General features: G+C 45.1%; 1 protein-coding gene across 1 annotated transcript in view; it reads left to right on the top strand.

The window, feature by feature from the left end:
- Positions 1-711: 711 nt before the first annotated feature.
- The window catches only part of LOC310649155 (vomeronasal type-2 receptor 26-like), a gene marked incomplete at both ends in the record, with an annotated part of 44,778 nt that continues 24,642 nt past the window's right edge, over positions 712-20,847 (top strand). Inside the window, 4 exons of the mRNA XM_083377447.1 lie at positions 712-951; positions 3,501-4,337; positions 6,351-6,578; positions 12,473-12,599. Coding sequence (XP_083233573.1) covers positions 712-951; positions 3,501-4,337; positions 6,351-6,578; positions 12,473-12,599 — 1,432 coding nt within the window. The remainder of the gene's footprint in view (positions 952-3,500; positions 4,338-6,350; positions 6,579-12,472; positions 12,600-20,847) is intronic.

Genomic DNA, 20,847 nt, shown 5'->3' with positions numbered 1-20,847 from the left:
TGAACGAAACTAATTGCTATATTCCTTAAATAAAACTAGAAGAAAATTAAGCTAATAACTGCTAGTAGATTCTGACAAGAAAGAATCCCTTTCCCTTTACCTTCCAGTCCCTTTCCTTGACATAGAAATTATACCCTTAAATCAGACTCTGCAGTTGATGTGAAATTTTATTGAACCATAGGAATAATAACTCTCTTCAACCAGAATTATGTATATTTTATCTCTGTAAATGAGATGCAGTTTTTTGCAGGGATAATATTATTTTTGAACTCATTTTTTCCAGAATATTAAAAGGAATCACCACAAGTGCACAAAAATAATAATCCATTTTTATTTCCCAGTTATGTAATGCTAATGTACATATTACATGCTTGATAATTATTCTGGTCAGCTTCATATAATTAGAATTCATTACAAATAGCCAAAAGATAAAAAAAAACACCTGTGATTATTCCTCTCAAATATATTTCTGCCATTTTTATAGTGAGTAAGAATATATCAATCAATTAGTGTGAAGTGGTGACTATTACTTTTGAAAATCATTTTTAATACAGCTCAATCTATTAATCAGATAACATGAAAGAGTCATTATTGGTTTCTAAAGCTTTTTTTTTTCAAGAGTATAGCCATATTGCCCCTTTGAGTCCATTTGATACAGTATCTAATTCACTTTGCAGAGTCCTGACTAAGTATTATCAGCATATTTTGACTATGATATTTGCTGTGAAGAAGATAAATGAAGAACACCAACTCTTACCTAATATCACCCTGGGCTTCAGGATTTGTGATAGATATGCTGGCTATCATGCCAAAATGGAATTTTTCTCCAGTCAGAATAGATTTGTTCCAAATTACAAGTGTGGCACCCTGAACAAACTCATATCAGTTGTTGGGACTATTGATCCTGGAATCTCTTTGATAGATATTTTAGACACTTACAAAATCCCACAGGTAAGATGGATTAGATTTTTCTTTTCATATTGTGGTGGAAGGCAAGTCAATAAGTTATGATTAACTGTCCTGAACATTTCCGTATTTAAGAAAAGATATCATAAAATAAAATAATATATCTTTGCACTTCAAAAATTAGCCATGAATGATCATTAAAAATTACATGTAAGTTGCTGATGAGGTGAGAAAAAAATATACAAAGTTTCTGAATTTTATTTAAATATTATAATATCGTTGGATTGATATCTTGCTTTCATTTGCTACTCAAGGAGGCATAGGTAGTTCTTTCTTCTCCTAGAGATAGTCATCACTCATTGACTGTAATTGGGATTGGTAGCTTCATCACTGAGTTCCAGAGCTGCTAACTGAAACAACACATAACCATGCCAGACTTACAACCTCAGCTCTACTTCCATCATTAAGTGAATCACCCTGGGTATTAAGAAAGACAACTCGTCATGTCACTATTATTACTTGGGATTTAATATCTGTGTTCTCCATTAAATCTGCTTGTTTGAATCTGATTATTAACCTTGTGAAATGGCAATTATGTGACCTTTGATGCTATGTGGGTCATAAATGTGCACTAGTTCTGAAGTTGCCAAATGGTAATCATACGACTGCAGGCCACTATGATATTCATAAATGCAACAATTCTCAGAAAAGCTGAGAGTAATAACCATTATTATGCCAGTCAATAAGTGATGACTATATATAAATTTGTCTATAACTATCCGATGAGTTACTGTAGTTAAGTTAAGAAAGTAGGATTGGCCCAAAGTTATCCAATGAGGAATCATGGTTGAAAACTACCAACAAGGTCTTCTTAATCTTCCATCCAAAGTTTACTCATAACATTTCTTTGAAGCTGGGGTCATCATGATGGATGTTAACAAAGAATATGCCATTCAATCAGGGAGAAGGTTGTTGTGAGAAATGAACAAGGAAAAGTATTCAAACTCTAAATCTTGGTGAATGATACATTTTAGTAAAAGAAAAAAATATTCTTGAATTTGGACCATACTGAATCATTATAGGAGATGCCATGTGAGCAGAATCAGAAGCCTCATTACTATTAACAGTATAGAATAAAAATCTTTCCTCTCCCTAGTAATTCCTCCTTGATGTTTTCTCTCTTTCCTCTAATATGTCATCTTAACTTGAGCTAATCAGATTCTTGAACAGGAATTGACAGGACTATCTTCAAGATGAAATATAACAATTGGCAAGGAAGGGAGGGAGGGAGGGAGGGAGGAAGGAAGGAAGGAAAGAAAGAAAGAAGGAAGGAAAGAAGGAAAGAAGTAAATGATAAGCCAGAGCAGGGAATCTTGTGTTGTTGTTAGTTGTGAAGTCATGTTCGACCCATCGCGACCCCACTGACAACATTCTTCCAGTCCTTTCTGTCCTCTACCATCTTCTGGAGTCCCTTTAAGCTCATGCCTACTGCTTCAGTGACTCCATCCAGCCACCTCATTCTCTTTTCATCCCCTTCTTCTCTTGCCCTCAATCTTTCCCAGCATTAGGCTCTTCTCCAGTGAGTTCTTCCTTCTCATTAGGTGGCCAAAGTATTTGAGTTTCAACTTCAGGATCTGGCCTTCTAAAGAGAAGTCAGGGTTGATCTCCTCTAGAACTGACTGGTTTGAATGCCTTACAGTCCAAGGAACTCACAGGAGTCTTCTCTAGCACCATAGTTTAAAGGCCTCAATTCTTTGGCACTCAGCCTTTCTTATGGTCCAACTTTCACAGCCATACATTGCAACTGGGAAAACCATGGCCTTGACTATATGCACGTTTGTTGGCAGGGTGATGTCTCTGCTTTTTAGTATGCTGTGTAGATTTGCCATAGCTTTCCTCCCCAGGAGCAAGCTTCTTTTAACTTCTTGGCTGCAGTCCCCATCTGTGGTGATCATGGAGCCCAGGAAAATAAAATCTGTCATATCCTCCCTTCTTCCCCATTTATTTGCCAGGAATCGAGAGGGCTGGATGCCATGATCTTGGTTTTCTTAATGTTAAGTTTCAAGCCCACTTTTACACTCTCCTTCACCCACATCAAGAGGCTCTTTAGTTCCTCTTCACTTTCTGCCATTAGAGTGGTATCATCTGCATATCTTAGGTTGTTGCTATTTCTCCCAGCAATCTTAATTCCAACTTTTGCTTCATCTAGCCCTGTCTTTCTCATGATCTGCTCTGCATATAAGTTAAATAGGCAGGGTGACAGTATACAGCCTTGACAGAGTCCTTTCCCAATTTTGAACCAATCAGTGGTTCCGTGTCCAGTTCTCACTTTTGCTTCTTGACCCACATATAGGTTTCTATGTGGCGGTAAATTCAGGGGATGAATTCAGATGACAGGATTGTAGATTTCAAAGGATCATCCAGTCCAACAATAGTCTCATTAACATCTTCTGTACAGAAATTATGTGAAAGCATATGACAACATATTTCAGAACTCTAAACTTAGAGTGGATGCATATTTTATTTTGTCAATCATTCCCCCCCCACACACACACAGACATTCATTTTTTTTGTATTTAATTTTCATTTCCTAGTTCTCAACTGGCTCTTCTCCAAATGAAAGCCCTTTCTACTACCACATGGTTCCAGGTGAAGAACTTCATTACATGGGGATTATTCAACTACTTTTGCACTTCAGATGGACCTGGGTTGGAGTCCTTGTGAAAGGACTTGGGGGAAAGAAATTTCAGCACCTGATCTTTTCATTGTTTGCTCTTCATAAAATCTGCATTGCCTTCTTGGAGAAATTCAGACCAGTGTATTTCACCAATGCTTTAGAAGGTATGGAATTGCTGGTTGAAACTTTTCACCTTCTTGTTAACAGCAAAGCCCAAACTGTCATAATCAGTGATAATAATCTTTCAAATTTAAGGTGGTTGTTGTATCTACCTGAAATGGAAATAGTTTCTATAAAACTGAAAGGTAAGGTGTGGATCATGGCTTCCCAAATGGGTCTTGCATCATTCTTTTATCAGAAGAGCTGGGATATCCAAGTCCTCCATGGTGCACTGACCTTTACATCTTACTCAAATGAAGCTGCAGGATTCCAACATTTTCTTCAGACAAGAAACCATTTCTCCTCCAAAGAGGACGGTTTCCTCAAAGATGTGTGGGAGCAAGCATTTGGCTGTGTGTTTCCAAATCCATCTGTGAATGAGGAAATGGAGGATGTCTGCACAGGGTGGGAGAAATTGGAGAGCCTTCCTGTGGCCTTTTTTGAAATGAGGATGACCAGTCACAGTTACAGTATATACAATGCAGTGTATGCTGTGGCACATGCTTTACGTGCTATGAAGTTAAGCCAACAACATACCGCTAGGCGAAAATTGAGTGACAAAAAGTTTGGTCTTCAGGTTCCTCAGCCATGGCAGGTAATTTTATGAAGAATCAAATATGTTGAACATGGGATTTGAGTTCCACTGACTCTCCAGCATCTCACAAACTCCTAAACACAAAGAGTGGTGAGATGTAGATTGAGAGAGTTAAAAAAAAAGGTTTCTTCTTTATCTCCTTTTCTCCTTTTGGGTTAAGGGTGATAATCTTGGTATACTGTCATTGAACATCTTGGCTCACTTACTCTTTAACTCTTCCTTGTAGGTGTAGCTGTTGAGATATATGCTATGCCTATTCTCTCCCCCCCACCTCCACCCACATAAGAAATATTTATTGTAACAAGCTTTATTTTTGTTCGAATTACAAGAATTGTTTTGTCAGTTTAAATCTCCATTGTAAGAAACATCCTCAGAAACATTTCAATCAATAAAATTATGGGTCTAAAATAGTGAATACAATAGGAAACTTTCAATATGTGTACAGTAGAAGTTGGAAAAAATGGAACTGTCAGATTCCCAAACCCTTATTGTTTTTCCTGCATATGTGTTTTTATTTGGGGCCTGCCATTCTGCTGGGAGGGAGGGGGACTTGCTTGGGATAACTTTCGCTTTCTACCCTTCCTCTCCCGCCTCTATCCATTTGAGAGAAGAAAGTGCCTCCCTTATTAGGGAGACGGTTATGGAGAAATGAAACTGGAGAAGACCTTGAGATGCGCGCCAACTTGTGCCAGTTACCCAAATATTGTGCCACCTGTGGATTGGCTGGATTTCAAATGAACGTTATGAATTTGGTGGGAGGAGGAAAATTGCTAGTTTAACTATACTGTTTGAGCAGGATTTTCCCCAGATCTCACCTTGACTTTCCTACTGTCATTAGCCCCTAATAAAAATTCCTTTTGAGACAATGCCTGTTTCAAGAGTTCTGCTTTCTTGGGTAGTTAGCTGAGGTGTGTCCTTACAGGAACATTCTATTTGGTGTTTCATAACGAAAATACTCCTGAGACCACAGGTGACTGTCGTCAAGAATGAATGACTTATGCATGCAGATTGGACACCATAAATGACACAGCAGCAGGAATGCTCTGCCTTGGGGTGCATGATTCAATCTTTGAATCATGGCAATTAGTCAGCTTGCTGTTTAAAGGGAAAAAGTGGGAGACATACAGGGAGGGAGAAGTAAATAGAAAAGAGAGAAGAGAGAACAAAGAGAGAAAACAGATATGGCAATTGGTAATCCCTTGGTCTGATGCAATCATTTCCTCAGACCACTTCTACAGCATTTTCCATTCTCTTTCTTTCTTCTCCTATGTGCTCTCAATCTGGTTCAAATTGGTCTCAGTTTATTTCGCCTCCTTTCAGTTCCTCCCCTAATCCTGCTACACACCCCTGCAGGTTTTAATAGCCTAATTATAAGTATCATTCTCATTTGAGAAGAAATCTTGAGTGACAAAATTCCTTTCTTTCCTTTTCCCATCATGGCATCTTATAGAAATAATGAAAATGGACCCTTTCTTTTTTTATTGATTTTTTTAAATTTACTGTGTCCAAATACATTAATGGCAGACTTTTTAGCATTACAAAATGGTAATGTTGAAAATTCAAGCCTTGACTATGATTAATTTGAAAAGTTACTTTAGATACTAAAATGATCTTAACCCCCCTGATCAGTTTGTTTCTAATAACAACAGGAGACAAGTTTGTTAAAGTTATGGCAAAAATAATGGAAGCATGATTATATTTATTTGTTGAATAACATGTTTTCCCCAATAAGTTATATTTTTGCATATTAAATATGTATGGTTTTCTTCGACTGCATTATTTTTAATGATTGAAAATTAGTAGATCATAAGACTGAGTTTGGATCAAGAATCAAGATAATTATGTTTGAGAGAAGGTCTAGCCCTAGAATAGGAATAGTCTTCCAGATACGTAATATAAGTAAAAAGATGGATATGCTATTTATTTATTACATTTTTATTCCACTTTTATGTACTGCCTTATAGCTTTATACATTAACAATGCTTTCTTACTGCATATTTGTTTCATATTCAGCTTCACTTCTTTTTGAAAAGAGTCTCATTTAACAACAGTGTTGGGGATGAAATTTCTTTTGACCAGAATGGAAAACTGATTACAGGACTGGAGATTGAGAACTGGGTCACTTTCCCCAACCAGTCCTTGCATCGAGTGAGAGTTGGGAAGCTGGATCCCTGGGCTGCTAAAAGTAAAATGTTCACCATTCATGAGGAAGCTATCAACTGGCCCAACACTTTCAGCCAAGTAGGTTCTGAATGTAGTTTATTTTATCTGAAATGATTGTGATGATATCCTAAGAGTAGTTCTAAACCTACTCTTCCTCAATATTTATATAAATTGTAAAACAATTTTAAAATAATCAAAAGTACCTATAGGTAAAAACATATGTAGCATAGACATTCTGTCCCTTTTTGATTGTAGAGCTTCCCAGAGTTTTGGTCTCAACATTTCATCAAACCTGAGATATTTTGTGATAATATTTATAACTGATAACTTCTATAAATATTTTTGCAATTGTTTTTTTCTATATTATGGACCATCATTTCAAACGTAAGAAGAAATGAATTAATAAGATCCTATAATGGTTTTATTTTTATGATTTTGACACTTCTTTGCCACAAGATATTAAAACATAGTAAATAATTTTGAGCTAATAAAATGTTCTATATGTTTTTTGGAAATTTAATGATATATTAATATTTAACAGATTTACCACTCTTTAAGTTTATCTAGACCGGGATGCCTTGCGTACAGTCACTCATGCGCTCGTGACCTCTCGGTTATTTATTTATTTTATTTTTATTTTATTTTATTGCATTTATATACCGCCCTTTCCCTGAGGACTCAGGGCGCTTTACAGGGAGTTAAAAATCAACCATACAAAAGTTAAAACCCAATTTAAAAAATATTAAATCAACCCTGTACTATTAAAAAACCCAATTAAAATGAATGTCTCCTCAGCCTGGGGCTGAGAGCTCAAAGAGCCAGGTCTTCAGGCCCCAGCGGAATGATCGGAGGTTGGGAGCAGTCCTCAGCTCCACCGGCAGCTGGTTCCAGAGGGCAGGCGCCCCCACTGAGAAGGCCCTATCCCTGGGTGTCACCCGCCGGCAATCTCTTACCGGCGGGACCCTGAGCAGACCCTCCCTGTGGGAGCGCACTAGGCGAAGGGCGTTTGATGCCGGCAGCAGGTGTTCCCTCAAATACCCCGGACCCAGGCCATGTAGGGCTTTATAGGTGATAACCAGCACCTTGAATTTCACCCGGAGGGCAACCGGAAGCCAATGCAGCTCGCGGAGTAGAGGTGTTACATGGGAGTATCAGGAGACCCCCATTACAACTCGCGCGGCCGCATTCTGCACCAGTTGAAGCCTCCGAGTGGTCTTCAAGGGCAGCCCCATGTAGAGAGCGTTACAGTAGTCCAAACGGGAGGTCACAAGCGCATGAGTAACTGTGCGTAGGGCGTCTCGGTCCAGATAGGGACGCAACTGGCGCACCAGGCGAACCTGTGCAAAAGCCCCCCTGGTCACGGCTCCTATGTGATCTTCAAAATTGAGCCGTGAATCCAGGAGGACGCCCAAGTTTCGAGCCCTATCAACGGGGGGTAACACCTCACCCCCCATCGTTAGAGGTGGAATAACTTGGTTAACCCGAGATGCCGATATGCAGAGCCACTCAGTCTTGGCGGGATTGAGACGAAGCCTGTTTCTCCCCATCCAGACCTGGACCGCCTCCAGGCACCGGGACATCACGGAGAGGGCATCACTGGGTTGATTCGGGGTGGAAAGAAAAAGTTGGGTATCATCAGCGTACTGGTGATACCCCACCCCGAAGCCACGAATGATCTCGCCCAGCGGCTTCATATAGATGTTGAACAGGAGAGGCGAGAGAACCGACCCCTGAGGGACTCCACAAATGAGAGGCCTCGGGCCGGATCTCTGCCCTCCCGTCAACACCGACTGCGAGCGGCCCTGGAGGTAGGAGGAGAACCACCGTAAAACGGTGCCTCCCACTCCCAACCCCCTGAGACGCCGCAGCAGGATATCATGGTCGATGGTATCGAAAGCCGCTGAGAGATCTAATAGGACCAGGACAGAGGAGCAACCCCTGTCCCTTGCCCTCCAGAGATCATTCACCAGCGCGACCAATGCCGTCTCCGTGCTGTGTCCTGGCCTGAAACTCGATTGGTACGGGTCCAGATAATCAGTTTCCTCCAGGAACAGAGGGAGCTGATGCGCCACCACACTCTCAACAACCTTCGCCAGAAAGCGAAGGTTGGAGACTGGACGATAGTTGTCTAAAGCAGCCGGGTCCAAAGCAGGCTTCTTGAGAAGGGGTCTCACCACCGCCTCCTTCAAGGCGGCAGGGAAGACACCCTCCTTCAAAGAAGCAGTTATTACTGCATGGAACCAGCCTCGTGTTCCCTCCCGAGCCGCATAAGCTAGCCAGGAGGGGCACGGATCCAACAAACAGGTGGTGGTGCTCAGTCTCCCCATGATCCTGTCCACATCATCAGGGGAAACAGGGTCGAACTCAGTCCAGATAACGTGCTCAAGACCGCCTGATTCCTCCACATCAGACTCTGCCCAGTCAGAGTCCAGGCCGGTCCGGATCCGAGCGATTTTGTCCACCAGATGATGATTAAACTCCTCGGCTTGTCCCTGCAAGGGATCCTCTCTCACCTCCTGGTTAAGGAGGGAGCGAGTCACCCTAAACAGGGCGGCCGGGCGATTATCTGCGGACGCGATAAGGGCGGCAAAGTAGTTAGACTTCGCCGTCCTTATCGCCACAAGATAAGACCTTATAAAGGTTCTTAACTGCAATCGGTCGGATTCGGATCAGCTGGATCTCCAACCGCTCTCTAGACCTCGTCTCCGACGCTTCATCTCCCGGAGCTCCACAGAGAACCATGGGGCCCAACGGGATCTGCGCCGGGTCAGAGGTCGCGTGGGTACAACGCAGTCAAGTGCCCTGGTGGCAGCCGTTTCCCAGGCCTCCACCAGACCATCGACTGGGCTGTGGGTAAGGGTGATAGGTATATGCCCAAGCGCCCTCTGGAACCGATCCGGGTCCATTAGGCGCCTGGGGCGGAACCACCTGGTCGGTTCCGCCACCCAGCGGCAGGGGGTGGCATGACGGAAAACCAGCCTCAGGAGGTGGTGATCTGACCATGACAGAGGGGTGATGGACGGGGAGCCCCCTCCCAGATCATCCAACCAGTGTCCAGACAGGAATACCAGGTCGAGAGTATGATCCCCCACATGAGTCGGGCCCTCAATAACCTGGGTCAGGCCCATGGCTGTCATGGAAGCCATGAACTCCCGAGCTAACTCCGACGACCCTCCCAGTGACGGCAGGTTGAAGTCACCCAGAACTATAAGCCTAGGGAACTCCACCGCCAACCCTGAGAGGGTGTCGAGCCGCTCAGGCAGGGCTGTTGCCACACAGCTGGGCACCAGGTATGTAAGCAACAAACCCAACTGAACCCGAGAACCACATCTCAAGAGGAGGGATTCACTCCCGGCCATCTGAACAATGGTGGCCTCCCGGGGACACAAAGTCTCCCGAATAACCACTGCCACCCCACCACCCCTGCCCTGAGCCCGTGGCTGGTGCAGCACCCGGAAACCTGGCAGGCATAACTCGGTGAGAGGCACCCCTCCCTCCGAACCCAACCAAGTTTCCGTGATGCACGCTAGATCCGCACCTTCCTCCTCGATCAGATCATGGATGAGGGGAGCTTTGTTAACTACGGATCTAGCATTAAAATAGACCAACCTGAGCTCAGGGGCCTGATCACCCTCATCCCCGGGTAAGAGGGTGCTAACCGGAGGGTCGGAGCTAGCGGGGGCGCGATCCCAGGTGTTGATATGGCCCTCCGCGCAAACACCTGCTGCCATTCCCTATCACCGTGGGGATTTGAAACCCCACCCCCACATTCCCAGAACCAGCAGCCACCTCCCCCAACCCCGTCCCGTCAGGACCTCTAACAGGTCCAGACTGAGTGCCGGTTAAAGATTCCCTCCCTCCCCTCCCCTCCCTCCCCCTCCCTAACCTTTTAAAATAACCGGCTAAAAATTTTATCAGGGGCCTCTTAGCACGTCTCCACTCGAGGCCCCTAGTTAAGCCCAGACTACTGCAATGCTCTCTACATGGGGCTGCCCTTCAGGACCACTCGGAGGCTCCAACTGGTGCAGAATGCAGCCGTGCGAGTTGTGTTGGGGTCTCCCGATACTCCCATGTTACACCTCTGCTCCGTGAGCTGCATTGGCTTCCAGTTGCCTTCCGGGTGAGATTCAAGGTGCTGGTAATGACCTATAAAGCCCTACAATGGCATGGGTCCGGAGTACCTAAGGGAGAACCTGCGGCCGGCGTCAACTTCCCTCCGTCCAGTGCGCTCCCACAGAGAGGGCCTCCTCAGGGTGTCACTTGTCAGAGAATGCCGATTGATGGCCCCCAGGGGAGGGTGTTCTCTGTGGGCGCACCAGACCTTTGGAACCGTTTACCGGTTGAGCTCTGGATGGCTCCCGACCTGCGCTCCTTCCGACGTGATCTAAAAACTTATTTATTTGAACAAGCCGGCCTGGCCTGATGGGTTCGGGGTTTTAATTACTGTTTTAATTAATTTATTGTATTCGGGTACAATTGTTTAATTTGTTTTTAACTTTTGTATTTCGTATTTTTGGTATTTATTGCCCTGTACACTGTCGTGAGTCCTTCGGGAGAAGGGTGGTATACAAATTAAATAAAATAAATAAATAAATAAAATGTAATAAAGATTTTACAAAAGTCATTTTAGTATTGAGTAATGCTAGTTAAAAAAATAATTATTTAAACTCATTGATGGGATTAAATAGAACTTATTTAAAGTTTCAAAGACAGATTTTCCTGTCTCTGTATCACTCTACTTTCTAAAACCTTAAAACATAAAAAAACATAGTACTGTGTTTCCCTGAAAGTAAGACCTAACCCGAAAATAAAACCTAGCTTGATTTTTGGAGGTGAACCTAATATAAGCCCTACCCCCAAAATAAACACTAGTTTCAGGACGAGGAGCACACCTAAAAATCAAGCTAGATTGGGGGAGGTAGAGCTTCCCCATGCATCCTGCACCCACTTACTGTTGAAGCCAGACCTCCCATGAATTGAAACCTGCCTCTCCTTGTCAGCCTACTTCTTCTGCAGCATCTTCCAGCCTGCATTTCACCATCAGAGGCCTTTCCAGAAGGCCCCGCAGCAGAGAACAGAGCTATGGATTCAATAGCTCGGTTCTCGGCTGCAGAGGCCTTGTGGAAAGGCCTCTGATGGCGAAATGCAGGCCTGAGCTCCATTCTCAGGTGCAGAGGCATTTCCTTCAGCTGCAGAAGAAGTGGGCCAGCTGGGCAGGAGACTTTGTGCCACCGCTGAAGGTGAGTAGAAAAGACATCCCTCAAAAATAAGACCTGGTGCCTCTTTTGGAGAAAAAAAAAGACCAGGTCTTATTTTCAGGGAAACATGGTAGTACAAAATATTTTTTCATTAGCAAATTAAAGAAAAAGAATCTAATTATTTATTACCATTCCTTTTTTAATTTATTAGTTAACTAAGTTGTACTGATGGTTTAATTGCTCACCACTGGGTATAAATTTGATTATTGCCAGTTGACTATTGTTAATTTCCACACCTGCAGTTTTATTCAACATTTCTCATCTTTTTTCAGTATAATATCTGCTAGCTCTAGAACAATCACCTTCTTATAGATTTCTTTCAAATGTTTAATTGTATTTTGCATTATATTAATTTAAATAACTCTGAAAAATGTATTCCTCTTTAATTATAGTATATTTAATTATTTGTATTATGCAACTGTAAGAGTGGATACTTTCCAATGTCTTGAAAACATGGAAGTGGTTATTTTTTAGTTCCACTGAAATAATTTCAGCACTAGGAAATGGTCTGACTGTAACGTATTTCCCAGTTAAGGTTACCTATATGATTCATAGAACTGAAAAAAAAATAGTTTTGGAAATGTATCTCATTAAAAAAAACCTCAAATCCTTATAATTGAAACTTTATTTGTACAATATTGGTCAATCATGATTTTTCAACTTTTCCCCCCAAAATACATGATTAATATTTTCCTTCTTTTACTTATTGGGCAGACCATACCTGTTTCAGTATGTACTGAGAGCTGCCTACCTGGATATTTTAAGAAAAAGCAGGAGGAAAAGCCTTTTTGCTGCTATGATTGCCTTCCATGTCCCAAAGAGAAAATGTCAAGCCAGAAGGGTAAGAGACATTCTAAACCAAATTTCCTTATTGTTCTGCAGGTCACCCATCCTTAAAGATATACACACAGGACATGAATTATATTTTTATTTATTAAGAGATTTTGCCCATTCAATAAAGAGAAATTTCCCAACTTTTTCAAACAAAGACCTCAGGTAGAATTAAGAGTTTAAAGGTTTTTGATGGTATAAACTGGGAAATCTTCATATAAGTTGGGTGCCTAGATGACTCAGCATATATTATTTCCAGGGCACATTGATTTGCTTTTGGATTTATCTAAACATTTGTATACAACTTCCCATTTTAAAAAAATCTTAATATATTTTACAAAATCACAAGCAGTTAATAGAGTTGATTAAAAAAATACATGTCATTTAGTGGCCACAGTTGGGATTTGCCACTTGGCCATGAGATGAAGCAACTATTCTTATAATGTGATTTCAGTTTTCCAAATACAAATCTTCAATGTAAGGATTGGTGGCAATGTTCCTTTTTATTGCTATTGTAATTAGGAATGGTTGCTAAAAGTGGCAATCACTAAACAAGGACTGCCTATAACCCCTTTTAAGGGACGCGGTGGCTCAGTGGGTTAGGATGCTGAGCTTGTCGATCTGAAGATCGGCAGTTTGGCGGGTCGAATCCCAAGTACCGCGTAGCAGAGTGAGCGCCTGTTACTCGTCCCAGCTTCTGCCAACCTAGCAGTTCGAAAGCACGTAAAAATGCAAGTAGAAAAATAGGGACCACTACGGTGGGAAGGTAACAGCGTTCCGTGCGCCTTTGGCGTCTAGTCATGCCGGCCACATGACCACGGAGACGTCCTCGGACAAGCGCTGGCTCTTCGGCTTTGAAACGGAGATGAGCACCGGCCCCTAGAGTCGGAAACGACTAGCACGCATGTGCGGGGGAACCTTTACCTTTACCTATAACCCCTTTTACTCATTCCCTCATTTTTAAAATGCTAATTCCATAGCTCGGATAATTAGCAAGAAAATACTTGATGTTTGTACTTATATTCATTGGAAAAGAAGTGAATGCAAGGGCATAAGAAGGCACATAATGAAGAATGTACTTTGAAAGGAAGATAGTTGAACTGGCTATTTGCCTAGTGCATTGGTTGCTGTGAGCCATGGGCCAATTAGGAGGAAAAAAAGCACCTTTAGGGTCAAAGTGATTAAAGTTTTGTCAGTGTAAGGCAGCAGTATGAGCCATGTGAAAGCTTCTTGTTATGTATGCAGGCACCTGCATAGCAACAGCCACCGGGGGGCGTTGGCCTGAACGGTTTTGGCGGGAAACCCAGTTTTGGCGGGAAACCTAGGGCCAACCCCATTGGCTGTCCGTTTACCTGGCTAGGTATTTAAGGAGGCCAGGTAACCCTCATTCCTCAGTATGCTACCCCCTTCCAATAAAGAGCTGAACATGTACTCCGGCTGGTGTCTCTTCCTTGCGTCGGACCCACTACACAATAGTAGCGACGAAGGTGGGATCGCTGCCGACAAGGAGCTGAAGTCACTGGGAGAGCGCTCCACGAGCTGAAGGCAAAGGCATTTTCCTTCCTTCATCCCCCTCCCACGACCGCCAGCCAACCAGACCACGCCGGTCATCGCATCCGCGACTCAAGACCCGAACCAACACCGCGATGGCAAGAGCTGGACAACCTCATGAATTCAACACCCACCACCCTGAGACATGGGCCCGTTACCTGGCTCACACCGAACTGTACATGCGGTTCAATCAGATCTCGGAGGACGGCGCGAAGGCGGCAGCCCTCCTTCTGCATCGGGGGACCAGCACTCCTGGAGATCGCCGCGAACCTGTTCGCCCCGGAGGCCATCAACACTGTCACGTACCGGGACCTCGTGGCCAAGCTCAACGCCCACTTCAGGCCCCGGCGCTCCAAAGTGGCCGCGAGGTTGCAGTTCGAAAAAAGGGACCAGCGCCCTGACAAGTCCGGTGCCAAATTCCTCGCCGCCCTACGGGAATCTGCCGTCGCCTGCAAGTTTTCGAACTTAGAGGAGCGGCTACGGGACCAGTTGATTTGCGGCCTACGAGACAGACAGCTGCAAGAGCACCTGTTGGAGAGAGAGGAGGTTTCTCTCCAGGAAGCCAAAGATGCCATCCTGGCCCACGAAGCGGCCTGCGGGGCCATCCAAGCAGTCCAGGAGACCCGGGCCAGCAGCCAGGCGGCAAGCATCCACCGGCAGGTCGCCACAGCCGAGGACGACCAGAGCATCGACCTCCTCCAGCGGAAGTCGACCCCCAACCAGCGAGTCAGACGCCCAAACAAGCCCAGGCAACGCTGCCAACCCTCAGAGGTGCACAGGGTGTGGTGGGAACCATGGGTGCAGCCTCTGTAAGTTCCCGTCAGCCACGTGTCGGGCCTGCAAGAAAACAGGCCACATAGCCGCGGTCTGTTGTAGCCGCCGCCCCCGAGAGGAGATCCACGAGCTGCAACCGGAGGAACCGCTGTTCGAAGGTACTGGGGCCCCAACCAAAAAGCGAATTGGCTTTGTTGAGAGCCAGCTGGCTATTAACCACACGGGTAGCCACCGGCTGCTCAAACCCAAAATTAGACTAACAATCTGCTTGCAAGGCATTCCTTGCAGCATGGAGCTTGACTCCAGATCAGCGGTCTCGATCATTTCGGACGAGACCCTTAACTACATAAATAGCCAGAGCAAGCAGCGGATTAAATTTCGGCCTACAAATTTAACCCTGACCGATTTTCAGAACTCACCGGTCAAGGTAAAGGGGGAGGCTACCGTCTCGGTGGGGTTTAAGGGTCGCAAAGAGCACCTGGAGGTTGTAGTGGTAGAGGGCTGGAGAGCCAGCCTGGTTGGCCTAGACTGGTTCGAGGCCCTGGGAATCACAGTCTCCGGGATCCACCGGATCCAGGGGGACACCGTAGAGGCCGTCTGCAAGGAATTCGCAGACGTCTTCGATGGGATGCTGGGCAGGTACACAGGGCCCCCCATATTGTTTAAGCTTAACTCAAAAGTTCCCCCCATTAGGGTCCGGCCGCGGCGAGTCCCTTTTGCGCTCAAACACAAAATTGAGCGCGAACTGGATAAGCTGGTGGCCCAGGGAATCTTAGAGCCCGTAGATGGGGGGGAGTGGGAAACCCCAATTGTCACCCCCCTCAAATCCAACGGGGAAATAAGGATCTGCACCGACTACAAGTGTTCAGTGAACCGCGCCCTGAACCCGCACGCCTACCCGGTCCCCACGGTCAGCCACGTTCTCGCTTCCCTCCAAGGCGGCGCCATCTTTGCAAGGCTCGATCTTGTGCAGGCGTACCAGCAACTCATGGTTGCTAGGGCAACAGCTGACATTCAAACCATAGTAACACACAGGGGAGCGTTCCGGGTGAACAGGCTGCAGTTTGGGCTCAGCGTTGCTCCTGGCATTTTCCAGGAAGTTATGGAGAAGACACTCAGGGGCATCCCAGGAGTTTGTCCCTCTTTTGATGACATCCTGATTGCAGGAGCATCAGCAGAAGAGTTGGCAGGTAGGCTCAGGGAGGTACTGTCCAGGCTGCGTTCAGCTGGCCCCAAACTCAAGAGGGAGAAATGCAGCATAGGTCTTCCTTCCACAGAATTCTTGGGATTCAGGGTAGATGCCAGGGGAATCCACCCCACAGAGTCCAAGGTGAGGGTCATCAAACTAGCACCCACACCCAAAAACAAGGCAGAGCTACAGGCATTCCTGGGCCTGCTGAATTTCTACCACGCATTCCTCCCACACAAGGCAGCCATTGCAGAGCCACTCCACAGGCTGCTGGACAAACAGGCAGCATGGGTCTGGACTCCCGCCCACGACCAAAGCTTCAGGGCTTTAAAAGCACTACTGTCGGATAAGTCCACAGTAACCCATTTCATCAAGACAAAGCCCATATGCATCACATGCGATGCATCCCCTTATGGTGTGGGTGCAGTACTTAGCCACCTCGAGCCAAATGGGGCACAAATTCCCATAGCATACTATTCTAGGACGCTGTCTGGAGCAGAAAGAAACTACGCCCAAATCGACAGAGAAGCCCTGGTAATCGTGGCAGGTATCAAAAAATTCCACGATTATCTGTATGGCAGGGAATTCACTGTCTACACAGACCACAAACCGCCTAGGCCTGTTCACAATGGACAGGCAGATGCCCCAAATCCTGTCCCCCAGAATGCTCCGGTGGTCCATCTTCCTTGCAGCCTACAATTGCAAGCTGGTGCACAAGCCAGGGAAGGAGATGGGCCATGCAGACGGCCTAAGTAGGTTACCCATTGACACCCCCGAACCAGACCCAGCACCCGCAACACAGATCCTAGCCCTGCAGGAGTTACCAGAATGCCCTCTCCATGCCAAGGACATTGCCAGTAACACAGCCACCGACAACATCATGAGCAGGGTACATGCATGGGTTTGCACAGGGTGACAGGACAAGTCCCCGGGGCCTGAGTTCCAGGCCTATTTCACCAGGCGCAACGAGATCTCCACGCACAGGGGTTGCCTCCTCTGGGGAAGCAGAGTCATCATTCCCACCACAGTAATGGGCAGGGTCTTGGACTCCTTACATGAGGGACACCCGGGGGTGGTGAGGATGAAGGCTCTGGCCAGACGCTACCTCTGGTGGCCAGGGTTGGACAAGGACATTGAGGAATGGGTCAAGGCCTGTTACACGTGCCAGAGATCCAGGCCAGAGATGCCACATGCACCCGTGCACCGGTGGGAGGCCACACACACACCCTGGTCCCGCATCCACATTGACTATGCAGGGCCATTCCAGGGCCAACTGTTCTTAGTAGTAGTGGACAGCCACTCCAAGTGGTTGGAGGTAGTCCCGGTTCCCAACATGACCTCAGGGAGGACAATCCAGGTGCTCAGAGCGCTCTTTGCCACACACGGCCTCCCCGACGTAATTGTGTCTGATAACGGGCCTCAGTTTACCGCTAATGATTTCCAGGCGTTCTTGAAGGCGAACTGGATTAGGCACGCCACCTCCGCGCCCTTCCATCCATCGACCAACAGGCAAGCTGAACGGATGGTAAGGACGACCAAAGATGCACTCCGGCGCATCATTAGCGGGGACTGGCATCACAGACTGGTGAAAGTCCTACTCGCCCAACACACTACACCATGCGTTGCTACCGGGAAGAGCCCAGCAGAACTGCGGTGGAGATGGCATCTCATCACCAAGCTGGACCGTTTCCACCCAGACCGAGTAGCAGCCGAGACGGTTAGGCCACCACCACCACCACCACCACCATCATCATCTTCATTGAAATCATCACCAGCACACAGAGTCCTCAATGTGGGGGACCTGGTCTGGGCGAGGAACTACGGGGCAGGGCATCCATGGGTTCCAGGGACAGTGGTTGAGAAAACTGGACCCCTCTCTTACATCGTGGGGGTGGAGGGGGACAGACACATAAGGCGACACATCGACCAGCTCAGAGGAAGGGTCCCTGAGCGCACCACACACACCCAACAGGAGAGCCACACCCCAGGAGAGGTCAGTCCAACCAGAAACAACACAGAGCAGGAACCAGATGAGGAGGGCCTCCTGAACCCAGCTCTGTTCAACCCAGCACAAAGGCCCCAAGAACCAGCTGTCCAAGCCCAGGGCCAAGCCACACCCAGACGGTCCACCTGGCCCCACAGGACACCTGCCTACCTGGCGGACTATGTGTGCAAATGACCGCCACACAGTTGCATTGTTTTTTTGTTGTTGTTGTCATACAGTGTACATAGTTGTAGCTAGTTGCAATTGTTATCGTTGTTATGTGTTTCTTCTCTAAGGGGGGAGGGGTGTTATGTATGCAGGCACCTGCATAGCAACAGCCACCAGGGGGCGTTGGCCTGAACGGTTTTGGCAGGAAACCCAGTTTCGGCAGGAAACCTAGGGCCAACCCCATTGGCTGTCCGCTTACCTGGCTAGGTATTTAAGGAGGCCAGGTAACCCTCATTACTCAGTACGCTACCCCCTTCCAATAAAGAACTGAACACGTACTCCGGCTGGCATCTCTTCCTTGCGTTGGACCCACTACACAATACTTCTAATCAACTAATTAATGTCCAGAGCTACGTTTCTTAACAGTTGTTAGCACTTTTGTGGGACCTCAGGAAGAGGCAGCTTCTTCAAACAACAATTCATCTCTGAGATACAGGAAAGAAAACATTGGGTCAGACATAGCATCAACTAACTGTAATGGCAAACATATGTCTGAAAGAAATAGGCTGCAAAGATTCTACACAAAGTTACTTTTTCATCACTCTCCTAACTGTGAGCTGTCACTGTCCAAGACAGTTGCTATGTAAAAAAGCATTCTGTTTCTCTTACACGGATATTATAGTCTTTTTTTAAAAATCACTTTAACTTTCACAAAATCTTTTCTACTTTATTTAGAAAGCTTCAGGAAATTTTCATGTAAGGAGAATAAGGGACACATTTCCTCTTTTTCCTTCAGTAAAAGTTGAATTCATGAATGTGAGCATTAATTTCTTTTATCATATAGAATGTCATAAGAATCGAAGAATGTTAAACTGATTATCTGAAAGCAAGAAAACTCTTATGTATCTATATTTAGTAATATTTTATTCAAGATTTTGTTCAAAATAGATGTAGCAGTAAAACTAAACAAATAAATAGAAATTTAACAGAACAACAGAGTTGGAAGGGACCTTGGAAGTCTGAAGCATAAACTCATGAGAAATTAACATTTTCCCATATTTTCCTGTGTTCCCTTATGTCTCAAGTACAAGGGAAATAGTAAGATGGACAATGTCATGGCCACTCCTGTTTCAAGAAATAACCTGTGTGATGATTCTAATAACAGTATGCATAACAAACAAATGTTTATAAATTTATATATTGTAGATATGAGTGATTGCTCAAAATGCCCAGAAGATCAATATCCGAATAAGGACCAAGATTCATGTATTCCAAAGAAAACATCATTCTTGCCCTATGAAGAGCCAATAGGAATAATTTTAGTTACTCTTGCACTTTTCTTTGCTTTCTGCACAATTGTGGTACTCACAACATTTTTGAAGTACCACAATACTCCCATTGTCAAGGCTAATAATCGAAATCTTACCTATATTCTACTTGTCTCACTCATTCTCTGCTTTCTCTGCTCACTGCAGTTTCTTGTTGCACCTGGCAACATAATATGTCTCTTCAGACAAATTAGCTTTGGCATGATCTTCTCAGTGGCTGTTTCTTCTGTGCTGGCAAAAACCATAATTGTGGTTCTGGCTTTCATGTCCACCAAACCAGGATCCAGGATGAGGAACTGGGTGGGAAGAAGATTGGCCACCTCCATTGTTCTTTCTGGTTCCATGATTCAAGCAAGCATCTGCACAGTGTGGCTGTTCAGGTTTCCCCCTTTTCCTGACATGGACACCCATTCAGAAATTGAGGAAATCATACTCCAGTGTAATGAAGGTTCAGCTACCATGTTTTACTGTGCCCTGGGCTACATGGGCTTTCTAGCAGCTGCCAGTTTCACAGTAGCATTTTTTTCCAGGAACCTCCCCAGCAGTTTTAATGAGGCTAAATGTCTCACGTTCAGCATGCTGATATTCTGCAGTGTGTGGCTCTCCTTTGTTCCATCCTACATGAGCACCAAAGGCAAATACATGGTCGCTGTGGAGGTTTTCTCCATTTTGTCTTCCAGTGCTGGATTGCTGGTCTGCATTTATTTCCCCAAATGCTATATAATTATTATTAGGCCAGAGCTAAACAACAGGGAACATTTAATAAAGAAAAAATATTAATAAAACAGACGAAATTCCTATTTCCATATTTTATTGTTTTAATATCCCATGGAAACCTGGGTGTTAGCAAACATCTGTGTGAGTATGAGGTCTATACATTGTACCCAGTGGTGGGATTCAGCCAGTTCATACCACTTCAACAGAACTGGTAGCTAATTTTTTGTTGCCCAGGCCCAGAATGGAAATCCCACCACTGATTGTACTGTGTCATTGTATATAAAATTGTGACCACTTGTTAAGTTTAAAATCTAAGAATAATAGACCACAGAATCTGGTCATGGTTCAGTTTCAATCAATCTGCAGACGGGAGATCCTGTAGGGTTTTTCAGTGCATTCAGTGATAAGGATTTCAGCCTGACATATGGATGAAAGTGATAATTACCATGGACCACTTTATGTGAGGTTTGTGTTCATGGAAATACTCAAGCCTCATCAAAATGGGAATTTGAGATATGGAACCTAGGTGGAACTTGACCAGAGTGGT

Source organism: Vipera ursinii (genome assembly GCF_947247035.1).
Source record: "Vipera ursinii genome assembly, chromosome: Z".
Lineage (NCBI taxonomy): Eukaryota > Metazoa > Chordata > Lepidosauria > Squamata > Viperidae > Vipera > Vipera ursinii.
This window is presented reverse-complemented; position numbering and strand designations above follow the sequence as displayed.